Source organism: Lagenorhynchus albirostris, chromosome 2, assembly GCF_949774975.1.
Source record: "Lagenorhynchus albirostris chromosome 2, mLagAlb1.1, whole genome shotgun sequence".
Taxonomy (NCBI): domain Eukaryota; kingdom Metazoa; phylum Chordata; class Mammalia; order Artiodactyla; family Delphinidae; genus Lagenorhynchus; species Lagenorhynchus albirostris.
The window spans coordinates 147,456,956-147,473,987 of NC_083096.1; the positions used below are offsets into that span (position 1 = coordinate 147,456,956).

At 40.1% G+C, this 17,032-nt stretch overlaps 1 protein-coding gene across 2 annotated transcripts in view; it reads right to left on the reverse strand.

The window, feature by feature from the left end:
- The window catches only part of CMPK1 (cytidine/uridine monophosphate kinase 1), a 33,368-nt gene extending 17,966 nt beyond the window's left edge, over positions 1–15,402 (reverse strand). For both annotated transcript variants that reach the window (XM_060142610.1, XM_060142611.1), the window contains exon 1: positions 15,097–15,402. In XM_060142610.1, coding sequence (XP_059998593.1) covers positions 15,097–15,267 — 171 coding nt within the window. In that variant the 5' untranslated portion in view covers positions 15,268–15,402. The remainder of the gene's footprint in view (positions 1–15,096) is intronic.
- Positions 15,403–17,032: the final 1,630 nt, after the last annotated feature.

The window sequence follows — 17,032 nt, forward strand, 5'->3', positions numbered from 1 at the left end:
ACACCTCCATGACAGACAATGTACCCACACTACTTCTAGTCTCCAGAATGACCCCTTGGAGCACTTTCAGAACTTTATTGTGCCAACCACTCTCAACTGACTTTTTTTTAAAAAGAGAAAATTAATCTAGCTTAGACAACAAAGAATCATCTTCATTTTTAGTCCATCAACCTGTGCTAATAGGAGAAAGTGTGAGGAAAATCAATATTTGGCTTTAAAAAATAGTATATGTTTCCAAACTTTTTTGGTGTAAAATTTACCTTCATGATTACATTTTTCTCAATCTAAAATTAAAGTCAGTCTAAGAATATACATTTTTGATGGTATAACCGTCATATCCTAGCCCAGCCTGGGATTCAATGTTGACCATAGACAACTGTACCCATTTATATAATGTAGAACAGGATATAAGGGATTACTGGTTCTTGATTAGAATCTAACTTCTTCACACAAAGGAAACGTCCTAAAAAGTGGTAAGCTTATGGGAAATATTTATGGAAAGCTTTCTTTCCTGCCACGACTACACAACAGGAAGAATGCTGAAAACCATTTTGCAAAATGGACAACCTCTCCCACTTCTCTAGCCTGACTTAACTTGGACCCAATTATGCCCTGGAATCAGTCAAGGAAGTATCAAGAATCTGTTGCTCCCACTCTTCCTTTCCATCTACCACTATCTCCTCTCTCTTCCACCCTCAACTCTCAGTCCCAGGCACAATACACTTACCAGTTATACCTCTTTTACAGTTCTGGCCTCACTTTATCAATCTTTTAATCTCTGCACCACAGGCAATAGAAAGCATACTGTATGTTCTAAAGTGCAAGATATAAGACCTCATCAAAATTTAAAACCTCTGTGCTTCCAAGGACACTACCAAGAAAATGAAAAGACAAGCCACAAGATGGGAGAAAATATTTACAAATCATGTATCTGGATAAGGGACTTGTACCAAAAATATATTTTTAAAACTTTACAACTTAGCAATAAAAAGATAAATAACCCTATTTTAAAAATTGCAACAGACAATTTTTTAAATGCAATATTCTGGGGGGAAAAAAAAAGGACAAAGGATTCAAACAGACATTTCTCCAAAGAAGATATTCAGATGGCCAGTATGGGAAAGTTCCTCATTAGTCATCAGGGAAATGCAAATCAAAACCATAATGAGATGCCAGTGCACCCTTCAGGATGGTTATTTAAAAAAAAAAAGGACATGTGAGACAAGAAAGATGCTCACAGCATTAGTCATTAAGGAAACGCAAATCAAAACCACAATGCGATACCACTGCACACCTAGTAGGGTGGTTATAATCAAACAAACAAACATAAAATGATAAGTGTTGGTGAGGATAAAGAAACCATATATCACGGGCAGAAATGGTACAGAAAATGGTACAGCTGCTGTGGAAAACAGTTTGGCAGCTCCTCAACAAGTCAGAATTATTATATGATCCAGCAATTTCACTCCCAGCTCTATACCCAAAAGACTCAAACAGATCCTTGTATGCCAGTGTTCACTGCAGCATTACTCACAATAGCGGAAAGGTGGAAGCAGCCCTTATCCAACAACAGGTGAATGGATAAACAAAATGTAATAAATACATACAATGAAACATTATTCAGCCATAAAAAGGAATGAAGTTCTGATACATGCTAACATGGATGAACCCTGAAAACATTATGCTAAGTGAAATAAGCCATTAAAAAAAAAAGGACAAATGTATGATTCCACTTACATGAAGTACCTAAAATAGGCAATTCAGAGGCAAAAAGTAGATTAGAGGTTACTAGGAGCTGGGGGAAGGGAAGAATGGGAAATTATTGCCTAATAGAGTTTTCGTTTGGGGTGATGAAAACGTTTTAGAAATCGTGGTGATGGTCGCACAACGCTGTAAATGCAATTAATGCCACTGAACTGTACACTTAAAGTGGTTAAAATGGTAAATTTCATGATACATTTTACCAAAATTTAAAAAATTAATAACGTAATATACAAAAAACACTGAATTCTATGCTTTTTAAATTTTATTTCTTTTTAATAATTTTATTTATTAATTTTTGGCTGTGTTGGGTCTTCATTGTTGAGTGTGGGCTTCCTGTAGTGTGGCAAGTGGGGGCTACTCTTCATTGCAGTGCGTGGGCTTCTCACGCACTGGTGGCTTCTCCTGTTGCGGAGCATGGGCTCTAGGCACGTGGGCTTCAGTAGTTGTGGCACACGGGTTTCAGTAGTTGTGGCTCACGGGCTTCGGTAGTTGTGGCTCACGGGCTCTAGAGCTCAGGCTCAGTAGCTGTGGTGCACAGGCTTAGTTGCTCTGCAGCGTGTAGGATCTTCCGAGATCAGGGCTCGAGCCCGTGTCCCCTGCATTGGCCGGCAGATTCCTAACCACTGTGCCACCAGCGAAGTCCTGAATTCTACACTTTAAATGGATGAGTTGTATGGTATATAAATTATATCTCCAAGTATTTTTTAAAAAACACAGAATACAACTTGTGAAAAGTCAGAAACAAAATTTCCAAAACAAGGAATCAATTAGTTAAATAATGTATGTAATCTACAGAGTACAATATCGTATAGATTATGTAGTAAAAGTGCATTTATTAACATGGTGATATGTTTGTGATATTATAAGTAAAAAGCAGGTTTCCAGAGTATGAGCCTACTAAAAAAAAAAAAAAATCTCTGGAAAAATATGTCCCAAAATATTGATTAATGGTGGTTTTCTCTGGATGGTAAGATTACTGGTAATTTTTACATCCTTCTTTTTACTCATCCGTATTTTCTAATTTTTCTATAATGTATGTGTACTACTTATATAATTAAAAAGTAACCAAAAGTGGGACTTCCCTGGTGGTGCAGTGGTTAAGACTCTGCACTCCCAATGCAGGGGCCCAGGTTCAATCCCTGGTCAGGGAACTGGATCCTACATACATGTCGCAACCAAGAGTTCACATGCCACAACTAAGGAGCCCATGCAGGGGGCCCAGGTTCAATCCCTGGTCAGGGAACTGGATCCTACATGCATGTCGCAACCAAGAGTTCACATGCCACAACTAAGGAGCCCATGAGCCGCACTAAGACCCGGTGCAACCAAATAAATTAAATAAATATTTTTTTTAAAAAGTAACCAAAAGTAAAAGTATGCATATTTTTAATAACAGGACAGTTAAGGTACATATTCAGGCTTAACTTATGAAACTTATCCAATCATTAGGTCATTAGCTCCATCTGGCAACTAGGAACCTATTTTGAATATAAAGAGCATGTATACTATAAACTTTTCCTTAAATCCACTTGCCCTTTCTAGGGTTTTAAAATCTAAGTTAACTCCAAACATTTTCTCTAAGTAGAAAGACCTTTCATATTTGATAGACTCTAAAATACCATCCTGGGTTTTTAAAAATCTGTAAACTGATTAGTGTGGGTAATCATTTCCTTATGCTGTAGTAAACAATGGGAATACAATGCTCCCCAAAACTACTTTAATCTAAATTACTCTTTGATCTCTTCACTGTAGATCTTTTCTAAAATAATGCTAGCCTTTACAAATTTACTGAGTGCCATGTACTGTGCTGAACACTGTAGAAGCATTATGCTGTTTCATCTTTATAACAATCTAGTGAAGTTGTCATTATTATCATCAGTTTACAAATGAAGATAACAGAATCAGAAAAGTTAAGCAACATAGCCACAGGTGTTAGACTGAGATGTGAACCAGCAACTGACTTCAAAGCCTACATTGTTTCTACTACTATGCTATATTGTAAGAAAGTTGGCTCCAATGTCCCATTTCTTAAATATTTTTAATTAAAAAAAATTCACACCCAATTGTTCTACTTCAAAAAACTACTCCTTTTCCTGCCTTTACACATTCTTTGTTATCACTCTGAAGTTCTATGTAAACATGAAATACAGTGGGAATTTATTAAATACAATTCCTTGATGCTCCCATTCATACAGCATAGAATGGCAAAGAAGATACACATATTCATAATGATTGGATAACATGCCTCTTGAATGTGACTACACAGGATTACACCACTACCTAACAATGAAGTCTCAGTATACAGAACTGTTGTAGGGCTGGTAAGACCACCTATTTCCATACCTCTCATTTTATGAAAGGGGAAACTGAGATAAGCTGACTCGCTAGTTAGCAGACAGGAAACTGGCACTCAGGTCTCCTGACTCTCAGTGACGATTATTCCACAGTGGGCCTCTGAGGTAATTCCTAGGTGACAGACATGGAAATACAGAGTCTTGCCATCAAGCTACTATGGCCTTCGCATGACAGAATCTGCTGGTGGAAATTAAAAAGGAGACTCCAAGTTCATGGACTTTATCATTTTGTTGTATCCTAGCATGGAGAGAGGATCAGGAACTTTATCCACACACAGAGCCAGGCATATCTGACCCACCATTCAGCCAGATTCTGACCATCCTTCGTTTGCTTCGTTCTTGCCTTTCTCCACTTGTGACACCATTTCCATTTCCACTTGCCTCACCCAACAATCATTAAATAAGTAGCAAATAAAAATTTCCAGTTTAAAAACCTAAATTAACCATCAAGTCAATTCCCAATTACATAATATCAATAAAACATCTGGACTGTCTCTTTACTCCCAGTAGACACCAAGAGAACAGAAATTCATGTTATTATCTACCTAATTATACTTAAAGTCTTATACATTAAACACATAGAACTTTTCAGTGGCAAACATCAATGACTAATACATCATGGAAATTCCAAACACAAAGTGAGCAAAGAAGCAGTCTTTTGTAGAGCCCCAAACTAAGCATATTCAATTGATTGTTGGTATAGAATATACCCTAATGATAAATGGAACCAACTTACCGGTCTTCTGGAGATAACTGATGGAAACCAAGCATGGAACATGTGGTTTTTTGGGGATCCAGTTCCTCAAAGTTAAAGTTTCTAAGAATGGTACGTAATAACTGGGGCTTCTTCCTTTACCAAAGTGCTGTTTGGTTAGCTTTGTTCACCAGCAGCAGGAAACTGTCAGCAAACAGTATGTTCAGTCACACCTGTTCTCTATTAAGTTCTAAATGCTCTTATCACATGTTCAGTCTATAAAAATGTCCTTAATTTAACTGAAATGTTAGAATAAATACATTCTCATATGCCAACTGGGCTAAAAGTACTAGCTTTAAGGTTAGCAAGAGTTAGTGTGATCAAGCTAACATGACACAAAGAGTAAGATGGTTATCCTGTCTCCACCTTTTCTCTCTTATCTAGTCTGAAAGTCCCACTACTAGAGTGGTTTCTCTGAAATGCTCTCAATTTCAATTCAGAAGAACAACCATTAAAATACTGTACTCCTATGTGACTTTCGGAGGTCTCACGTGACTACAGTCCTCTCCTATTAGCATCTTAACTAGGATGTGGTGTTTAATCGATTACCATCACTAAAACTTTAATCCAAAGGATGTAAATCAAGTAGATTTCAATGGGAGTAAGGATAAGGGGAAGAACTGACATTGAAGAGGTGTTCTGAGCTAGGGCAGACTTAGGTAGAGGTGTCTAATTTTGATGGGGGTAGAAAATATACATTCATTCAGAGAAACTCCTCCCAGGACTTCCCTGGTGGTGCAGTGGTTAAGAATTCCCCTGCCAATGCAGGGGACACGGGTTCGAGCCCTGGTCCGGTAAGATCCCACATGCCACGGAGCAACTAAGCCCGTGCGCCACAACTACTGAGCCTGCACTCTAGAGCCTGCGAGCCACAACTACTGAGCCTGTGTGCCACAACTACTGAAGCCTGTGAGCCTAGAGCCCGTGCTCCGCAACAAGAGAAACCACCGAAATGAGAAGCCCACATAACACAATGAAGAGCAGCTCCTGCTTGCCGCAACTGGAGAAAGCCTTCGTGCCGAAGACCCAACAGAGCCATAAATAAATAAATAAATAAAACTTACTAAAAAAAAGAGAGGAATCCCTCCCAGCACAGCACACTCATGTAGTTGGATACATATATATAATCTCTAATATTTATATATTTATTAATATATAATTTTATTATTATTATTTTTTAATGTATGACTGAGCTGGCCAAAAATTAAAGGAGTAACTCAAATTCAGATAAATCACGAAAGCACAAATCCAGAAGAGCGAGAGAGTGCTGGAGCTATGGCTGCCCTGGGGACTTTCCCCATCCCCAAATCACAGGTGGCTAGAGCCCAGGATTTAATCAGCCACAGAGAGGGGAAAGGAGACAAAGACTGAGACCTAAATAGGATTGGAGGTCAGATCAATGAGCTCCACATAAAGTCAGGACCTCTCAAGGATGATACCCTAGGTGCTTGAACGAGGAAAAAAGAACCTACCATGTAAAGAGTACAGCAAAATTTCCTAACCACAAGCCCATACTGATTAAAGAACCTTCTGAAGGATATACTTCAAGAAAGAAAATGATCTCAGAAGGAAGATCTGAGGTGCAAACATAAATGGTTAGTAAAGAAAATGGTATGTATGTAAGTTATTCTAAACAAACATTTGTTATAAAACATTAACAGGTCATTTGCAGGGATTAAAAAAAAAGTCAATATAGAATTAAAATCCTAAAAAAAAGAATAGGACAGAAAATAGAGTTGTGTCCTAAGGTATTTGTATTGTTTGGGGGAGAGTAAAAATATTAATATTAGACTTAAGTTAAATAATATGTGTGCTTAAAATTTGTAGGGTAACCACTAAAAACAGATTGTACAGCTTCCAAAATACAAAAGAATAAATCAGGAAGGAAAAAATTCTTAAGCAAGTCAAAAGGGCAGGCAAAACTAACACAGAAAAAGTACGATGATGATGATAATAATAAAAATAATAGTTAACATTTATATAGGAATTATCACATGCCAGGCACTGCTCTAAGTACTTTACATACATTAGCTCATTTAGTCCTCACAACACCCCTCTGAGTTAGATACTATATATTATTGTTCCCATTTTACAGATGAGGAAATTGAGGCATAGAGAAACTAAACCTTTGCTAAGATCTCACACATAGTAGGTGTTACGATAAGATTCAAACCCAGACAGTCCAACTCCGGAGTCTGAACTCTACATACTGCCTAGTAGACAATACACTGGTATGACACTTTGACATTTGTTCATATCCTTGCAAATCAATTTTTCTTCAGTCTACTGACTAAGAATAACCGCCGAAGTGTAGCTACTGACGCTGCTCATGATATTTCTTTCATTGACTATTTATAGATTAACACAGAATAGGCAAGGAGAGAGATGCTAACATATATGAAGTGGCAAACACAAAGTAGGCACTGTGCCAGACATTTTATTACATGGATTCTCTTGGCTAATCCTCATAATCACCCTGTAAAGTAGATTAATATCCCAAATTTTCAGGGGAGAAAACCAAAGAGCCAAAAATTTAAATAACTCACTAAGTGGCAGAAATCCAGGTATGACTGGCTTCAAAATCTACTTACCAAATATTTATTCAGCATCAATTTATGCCAGACATTGTACTAGACACTGAAGATATAAGAGTAAATTTAGAAATCTAAGGGTCTCATCCTTATGGAGCTTATGGTGTAATGAGGGAGACAACCCAATAACCATGAAATTAAACGTGAACTACAAACATAAATGTTATAAAGGACAACAGAATTAAAAACTGAAAGGACAAAAGAATAACAAACTGACAGATGTTTTGAAGTGCTTTGAGATCACATAATAGAGAAATCTGACCTAGTCTAAAAATGTGAGGGCCAGTTTCACTGAGGAAATCATTTTTAGCTCATGGTTCCCAAACTGAATGCCAAAGTACCCTGGAGCACTGCAGCGAATTCACAAGAGTGCCCTGGGTTTACATTTTTAAGGGAAACAGAGCAACACTGTTAGATATCCTGTGAACTATCAGCTATTAGATACCATGTGAACTATCAGCTCAGGGTAGTTCACAATTTCAACTTTAGATCATGCACATTCTTTTCGAAGACACATCTTTGTGATGCTGACTTTTTGGTGGGCAGTTGCTGTGATAAAAATAAGTACCACGTGAAAATTAATGTGGAAAATAAAATGAGTATGGAAGCGTCTAACCTGATTCCAAGGTATGAGAAACTGGGCAGTGCCAACAGGCATTTACATCCAATTAGAAGTGATTGTGGTTACATGAGAATGAAATAAAGTTGCTACTTCTTCTCTTAATGTATATGTACTGTTTCTTCAAACAGCTACTAAGTTGTTAGAAAATACTTATTAAGTATTGTTTGGATCCAGTTACTCAATAAATACAACTGTTAGATACTTATTTTGGACTAAGGTGTTTGTGAAAAAAAATACTGACACACTAAGGAGACCATGAACTGAGAATGTTTGGGAATCTCTGAATTAAGCTAAGATCTTAAGGATAAGTAGGCACCTCAAACACCATGCAGTAGAATGAACAGGAGCAAAAGACAGGGTCCGCATCCTTGAAGACACTACAATCTAGTTAGGGAGGCAAATCTGAAAGATAAACAGTTTTGTTTTGTTTTGTTTTGGCCACATTGCACGGCTTGAGGGATCTCAGTTCCCTGACCAGGGATTGAACCCAGGCCATGGCAGTGAAAGCCCAGAATCCTAACCACTAGGCCACCAGGGAACTCCTGATAAACAATTTTAAAACAATTTAATGTTAAACTTTAATATTTGCAAAAATCTTTCATATCTTTTCTCATGAAATTCTATTAAGTATGTGTCTTATCTCTACTCTAAATTGAGAACCTCTAGAAGGCAGTATCCCCCAACACAGAGCAAATAGTTTGCATTTAGGAAGTGTTTTCTGGGTCAATCTCACTTGCGTCCGTTTACTCTCCTTAGCCTTTTCTCAGAATTGAAACCTCCAGCTACCCTATGCAAGGGTAACTCTGCTTTAAGTGTTCTCCACTCCCCCACATCTCCTGGCTGCTTCTTTCCTACTGTCCTTCTGAATTCAGCTCATACATATCAGTGCCCCCGAGGAAGCCTTCCCTGACCCACTGAGCTGTAACTTAAATGTCCCTTATCTAAATGGTCTGTGTGTATATTTCTGTCATAGGACTTATCACTCTGTCCTGTCACAGTCACTGTTTAACTTCTATATCTCACAGCTCACTGTAAACTTTTGACAGTAGGGTCTGTGTCTTATTCACCTTAGCAACTATCACAGTGCCTAGTTCTCAAAGAATGTTTTCTGAATAAATGACAAGTAAAGGGAAATTTTTTTTTAAGTCTAATTATGCCTTTTACCTTAATGGACTTCTTGGAAAAAATGAGTAATTTACTCAGAAAAACTTTGAAGAGGAGATTAACAGATTTGAAAAAATTAAAATGACTGATAATCATCCAGTGCTAGTAAAAAAAAGCATACAACTGCTGATAGAAATGTAAGTATAATGTTTTTGAAAAGTAATCAAACAATTATCAATTAAAATTAAAAATGCACTTATCTTCTGACTTAGCAATCCCACTTTTAGGAATTTTGCTTGCAAAAATAAAAGCATCCATATGCAATATTATATTTACAAGGAAATTTATTGAAGCACTGTTTGCAATAGCAGAATAATTTCCTGAAAACTACCCTGAGTGTCCATCAATGGGGGGAATGGTACAACTATGCTATGGTAACATCCATATTATGGACTATTCTGCAGCTACTAATAAAAATAAGTTAAGTCTATGTGTAGAGGCCTGAGAGGGCCATGATACATTCAGTAAAAAAAAACAGAATAGTCCCATCTGGAGGTTAAAAAGGTAACTATATGCACTTTTATTTGTAAAAATATTGAGAAAGAGTTAATACCAGACAGTTAATACTGGTGACCTCAGGGTTAGAGGTCACCAACAAATATGTATTACTACTGTAACTTAAAATGGAAAGAAAAAAATGAAGTTTTCAAAAGTAAGAATAGTAAATAATCTGAACATATTCTCCCCTCCTCCAAATTCTTAACAACAACAACAAAAATCCCACATTACCATTACCTTAATGAAAGGGTGGTGCTTCAGGAGAGTCGAGGATTCTGTGGACTCTCTTTTACAGATAATTTAAACTTTCCTTTAAAAAAAACAAAAAAGCCCAAAAAACCTATCTCTTACTCCAGCCCATCCCACCAAAAGGAGAAAGGCCTGTCCTGAAGCAAGCTTAATGTCCAGTGGATCTTCCTATCTCGTTTCTTTAATGAGTGGTAGTCTGCTTTAGGGATTTGTAACCAGGAGCTTAAAAGTTTTAGAATGCTCATCAGATTTTTACAACTATACGATTTATTCACTGAGAGTAAACTGAAGTGTTACATGAGAAATCAGAGTAAGACAGAGGTTTCATTCAAATACTTCTGGTCCTGAAATTGGGAGTACTAACTGCTCCTTGGGCGCCCCCTGGAGACCGAATTTTAAATTTTTTTACATCTTTAGGACAAACTGGTGTGCTATATATTCATTCAAAGAATACTTATTAAGCACCTATATGTCAGGCACAATGTTCAACACTAGAGACAAAAAGATAAATAAAATCAAATTTCTGTTTTCTACATACTTAAAGTCAGTATCACCCAAAACTTTCTAAGCATAGCAGGTAGGGTACAATGTCTAAGTTACCCATACAGGTCCTGGAGGAAGTTAAAACACAAGATGATAAAAATGCTTCTGGGGTGCTACCGAAAGCAATTTGGCATGGATATAAACTTTAGCATAATTGTTCATTTAAGGAGAATGTTCACCATCTTTAAAAGAGAGTAGGTTTAAATATCCCAGCTAACACATGCAAAACTGTGGTTGTTATTTTCAGACAAGTTTAGGTTATGGCACTATAATTTTTCTTGGGCCAAAACAATACAAATAAAGCTTAATTAAAAAAATTCAAAAATGACACAGTATCTTCCATCATGATTTTTTAGTCACAAGTTATTCTAACTCCACTCTGAGCACTTGACTCCTGATTGCACTGCTTTAGAAAATGGCTAATTTTCAAAAACAAATTTGAGTGTGAGAAGACAGACTTAAAAATTAGTTAGAAAATAAAACAAAACTGAAAAAGATCAATTCAACTAAATGGGCAAAATTCAATCTCAAAGCCTCCCTCAAACCTTTCCTTTCCAGTTCACAACACTTTCAGAAGATGCTGCATCAGATTTGCCTTTTCTTCCTCAAGGTCTGGGAGAGCAAGTAGTACAGGTAGAATTCACAGCTAGAAAAAAAAAAAAAATAACAAGCAACAGCTTCCCTGTGGTGACACCCTCAACCATAACTGCAATGTCCCAGGATATTAGAGGGCCAGATATTCTCAGGTTCTGTAGCAAGGGTCCAAAGATGTACTTCTGGTGGCCTGAGTTGGAAATTAATGTAATCTTCCCAAAGAAACAATTCTGTTTCAGCCACATTTCAGGTACCCTGTTAGCTAAATTAGTAATGGCATGATAGTTGGGGAATTTAACCTTGATTTATATAACTTTTCCCCTACAGAAAAAAATTAGCTCCAAAAATTACAATCGTTTGGGATTCAGCTTACATTTGCCTGTATAATAAAACACTGAGTAAAAATGCAAGAACCTCACAAAAGAAACAAAACAAAAAATCCTCTGACTTAACTGACCATAGACATTCCATTGTTTAATCCACTAGAAGACAGCAACTGCTGAATTATAAGCTATTTGGAATTGTAAGAAAACAGTTGAATTTAAGCTCATATAAGTGTTGAAATCTTAAAAGAATAAGATAATACATTATAGAACATATCTCATCATGGAAACCTTATAATTCTTAATTAACAGGTTTAAAATATTATCCACCATTATCAAACAGAGTAAAGAATAAATACTAATTACAGAATGTGGAGATTATTTTTAACCCATTGGAGTAATATGGGTATTATCAGTTTGGGTGTGAACACTTAAAAGTCACATTCTAATACATCAGTCATAAACCAATTTTTTTTTTTTTTTTGCGGTACGCGGGCCTCTCACTGTTGCGGCCTCTCCCATTGCGGAGCACAGGCTCCGGACGCGCAGGCCCAGCAGCCATGCTCACGGGCCCAGCCGCTCTGCGGCATGTGGGATCCTCCCGGACCGGGGCACGAACCCGTGTCCCCTGCATCGGCAGGCGGACCCCCAACCACTGCGCCACCAGGGAAGCCCCATAAACCAATTTTTAAAAAGTAAAACTACAGTGCACTTCAAAGTAAAAACAACCAACCTCATAAATTAAGAACAGGAACTCTAAAACAGAGGAAAAAATTATTTGCATCTATGCATGTCAGATATTTTACCTCATTTCATATTCATAAATACCATACCAGACAGGTGTTATTTCTTCCTTCTTACAGAGGAACCCAAGGTAAAACAACAACTTCTCTGGGACTAAAGAGATAGTAAATGGAACAGTTAGGGTTTGAACCCATATCTGTTTGACTCTAGTAAAGTCTTTTCCCCCTCAGAATGGGAGAAAATATTAGTGACCGACAACAGATTCATCTCCAAAATATACAAACAGCTCCTGCAGCTCAATATTAAAAAAACAAACAACCCAATAAAAAAATGGGCGGATGATCTAAATAGACATTTCTCCGAAGAAGACATACAGATGGCTAAAAAGCATCATTACATCATTGCTAATTATTAGAAAAATGCAAAATAAAACTACAGTGAGGTATCACCTCACACACATCAGAATGGCCATCATCAAAAAATCCACAAACAGGGCTTCCCTGGTGGCGCAGTGGTTGAGTGTCCGCCTGCCACGGGTTCGTGCCCCAGTCTGGGAAGATCCCACATGCCACGGAGCAGCTGGGCCTGTGAGCCGTGGCCGCTGAGCCTGCGCGTCCAGAGCCCGTGCTCTGCAACAGGAGAGGCCACAACAGTGAGAGGCCGGCGTACCACAAAAAAAAAAATCCACAAACAATAAAGGCTGGAGAAGGTATGGAGAAAAGGGAACCCTCCCACACTGTTGGTGGGAATGTAAATTGGTATAGCAACTATGGAGAACAGTATGAAGGTTCCTTAAAAAACTAAAAACAGAGCTACCATGTGATCTAGCAATCCCACTCCTGGGCATGTATCTAGAGATAACCATGATTCAAAAAGATACATGCACCCCAATGTTCATTGCAGTGCTATTTACAATAGCCAGGACATGGAAGCAACCTAAATGTCCTTTACAGAGGAATGGATAAAGATGATGTGGTTTATATATACAACGGAATATTACTCAGCCATAACAAAGAACGAAATAATGCCATTTGTAGCAACATGGATGGACCTAGAGATTGTCATCATGAGTAAAGAAAGTCAGACAGAGAAAGACAAGTATCATATATCTCTTACATGTGGAATCTATAAAATGGTACAAATGGACTTATCTGTAAAACAGAAACAGAGTCACAGATGTAGAAAACAAGCTTATGGTTACGGGGCGGGGGGGGGAAGGGAGGGGGAGAGATAAATTGGGATATTGGGATTGACATTTACACACTACTGTGTATAGAACAGATAACTAATAGGGACCTACTGTATAGTACAAGGAACTTTACTCAATACTGTGATGGCCTATATGGGAAAAGAGTCTAAAATAGAGTGGATATATGTATATGTATAACTTATTCACTCTGCTGTACACCTGAAACTGATACAACATTGTAAATCAACTATACTTCAATAAAAATAAAAAACAAATAAAAATAAAGTCTTTTCTCCTTCCCCTACTATGCTATTTACATGTAAGAGGTTTCATATATACAACAAAAACCTGAAACCATCCAATTGTCATGTCTTTTAAAAAGTGAAAAGAACGAACAAAAATAAGGAGAAAAATATTTATGTATCTTTTGGTTGAATTAGCTCCACTTATAGTCTTACAAATGATCAACAATTATAAACAGCTGTAAAACACATAATGAAGATTTTACCATCCGACTTTTTCTGGATGCTCTTTAGAGAATAAAATATAGGCCAGGAGTGGGTTGTATGAACCTGCGAGAGGAGTAAAATCCCAAAGCTAATAAAAGCCATATCCTGGAAAAGAGGAGGAAACTATTTTAGAAGTTCTGGGTCAAAACTTTTGCTGGTCGCCGAATTTCACAAGGATTCTTTGGTGTTTTACAGCACTACTGGTCTGCTCTTCTGTTTCTAGATATCTTCTGTTTTCCTTCTCTCCCAAACATTCCCCAGATTCTCCAATAAGCCTTTCACCCACACTGCAGCTAACCACGTATCTGTTCGAAAATTGTTAACGGAATTGAAGCATTAACCTTACCTCGCTTTGGGGAAAAAAAAAAATAACACCATTTTAGACTTGAGAGGCATTTCATACTGAGTTTAAATCTGTGTGCACAGCCTCTACTGTTCTAGTGGGGGCAACCGAGACTCGGAGAGAGGAAGTGACTTGGCCATCGACTCAGTGTAAGTTGGCAGCTGGGCCAGAGGTTGAAGTTTGATCTCATACTCCACGGCTTTTTCCAACCACACCAACCCGGGCTGAGCCTCAGGGCTGGTACTGACTTGGACGGGTTCAGAACACCTAAGGTAACGCCCTGTCGCCCGGGTCTCCTTTCTAGGATAAAGACCAATTAGTAGACGGTTCAGAGTTTAGAGGGCCTGCTGGAATGGGCGTGGTGGAAAAACCGGTCTCCCCTCCAGGCAGCGGTGGGCTCACCCAGCCTCTAACCCAAATCGACGCTGCTGCCGCCTCCGGCCGCCCCACAACCAGCGACACACTGACCTCTGCGCGCTGGGGGCCCCGGAAGCGGACCCTCCCGGGATCCCTCTCCCAGCCCACTCTCAAGACGAACTTGGTCCCCAAAATGTAAGGAAAGAGGGGCGCAGGAACAAAGCAATCCCAAGCGGTCCCCCTCCTTTCTGGGTCCCCCCGAGGCGGGCGGACGTGGACTACCAGTTCCGACATGCCGCGAGCCGGCGGACCCCCGAACCACCGCCACGCCGACGGTGCGCCGGTCGTCGGGACCCGTAGTCCGCGGCTCCGGGGCGGTGGGGGGGTGGGTGGGGCGGGGCGGGGCGCGTGGGGGAGGCGCGGACAGACGCGCGCTGCGGGACTGGCCGGCCCGGCGTCCGGTCAAGCACAGGGAGCCGCCGGCTGCCCGGGCCTCACCTCGACGATGCGGGCGCACTGGGTCCCCTTGCCGGCGCCGGGACCGCCGAGGACGAACACGACCTGCGGCCTCATGAGGCGGTGCGGGCAGAGGAAAAGCGGCCGGCCGGTCAGCAGCGGGAAGCTAAGGCCTAGGACGTACAGCAGCCGGCGGCCGCAGCGGCGAAGCATGCACCGTGGCTCGGTAGGACGCTGATGCAGCTGACAGCGGCCGGGCAGGCGTTGGAGCGGGAGCGGGGCACAGAAAAGGGGGCGGGCCGAGCCGGCGCCAGCCGCGGTTCAGCCGCCGTGGCTGCCGAGGCGTCCGCGCCGCGGCCGGAAGGGGCGGGCTTCCGCTGCTCTCTCGTTAGCCGCGCCCCTACGTCCCCCACGCGGGGCCGCGCTCGCGTCCTCCCCGCCCCTCTGCTGGCTCTTTGATTCTTTCGGTCCGCGGGTCTTTTACCCTGAGCCTCCTGGTGTCGGGCCTATGCTGGCGTAAGGGATGTGACCCACGGGAGAGCAAAGCCCATTGTCGCTGCTCGCAAGTTTAAATTCCAGGGGCCAGGCAGCCGACCTGAACAAGTCAACACACGAATAAATAAATGCAAATAGCAATATCGGCTTTGAAGGAACCAAAAGGAGGAATAACAAGAGATGAATGTAACTTGGGTAAGGTAGTCAGACCTCTGAAGAGGTGACATAGAAGCCAAGGCATAAGGATAGCAAAGAGCAAAACTAGGCAAAGACTGGGATAGTGTCCCACAAAGAGAGAAAAGGCGAGTGCAAAAAACCTAAAACTTTCAACTGTTAGAGCAATTGAAAGGCCCGTGAGATCAGAGTTGTGTGAAACGAAGGAGGGAATGAAAGGTGGGAGAGTTTGGCCGACGGCAGATCAGTCAGGCCCTTTGGTTAAGGAAAGCAGTTTGGATTATATTCTAATTGCAACGGGAAGCCCTTTTAACTATAACTCCATTTCCCTGCCCCTTGCATTAGGGAAAAACCTTGAGAACAAAAGGAGTCCAAGGAATGAGTCTTAGTGAACAGACCTTTAAAAGTTGGAGAGAGAAGGAGGAACCTGAGAAGGCAGAGCCAGAAAGGTTAAGAGGAAAACCAGGAGAATGTGGTGTTCCAGCAAAGAGAGTGTTTGGGGTGGGATTGTGGTGGTGTAGTAGTGAACACTTAAAAACAAATGAGTACAGATAAATTGGATTTGGCATCAGGGAAACTTATGAACTCTACAGTTCTGCCCAAAGCAAATCATACACTATATCTAATTTGAATCCCGATTGAAAAAGGAGTGGATAGGAGATGAGTAAATGAAAACAATACTGAGAATAAGGGTCAAGGCAAAGTTCATTTAGGATGGGAGATAGGGGCCATGCTGTCTAATATGGTAGCCCCCATTTAAAAATGCAAAAAACATTGTTAGTTTGTAAGTCTATACCAAAACAGGTGCCCACAGGCTATAGTTGCTGCCCCCTGGCCCAGCAGAATGCCTGGTGTTAGAAGTCCAATCCAAGCTTAGAGGAACGCTCCAAATCCTCCACCTACCAGGGAGGAGGACCTAGGACATGTCAGCTGAAAGTAAGAATGACTGATCATGTTATAAAGAGGTAGTAGGAGTACAAAAAAAAGGCCATATTGAAGCAAATGTGCCTCTTTTCCATTGTGCATGTTCTCTTAAGTGACTTTTCTGTATCTTATGGCATAAATGCCAGATTTGAAAGATGTTAAGGGGATGGGGGTCTGTGGAAAAGGGCCTAGGAAGCTATTCTTTGGCTTTTAGTGAAAGCCTTGTGCCCTTTTCACATGCGTTAGGAGAGAAACAAAAAGATAGTCTTTCTGGCTCCCATGATAGAATCCACCAGTACTAATGATTCCACATATGAGTCTGGGTTCAAAACTTCATTGTATACTTAGAGCAATATGTAGTGCCTTTTCTCTCTTTGACTCCCTG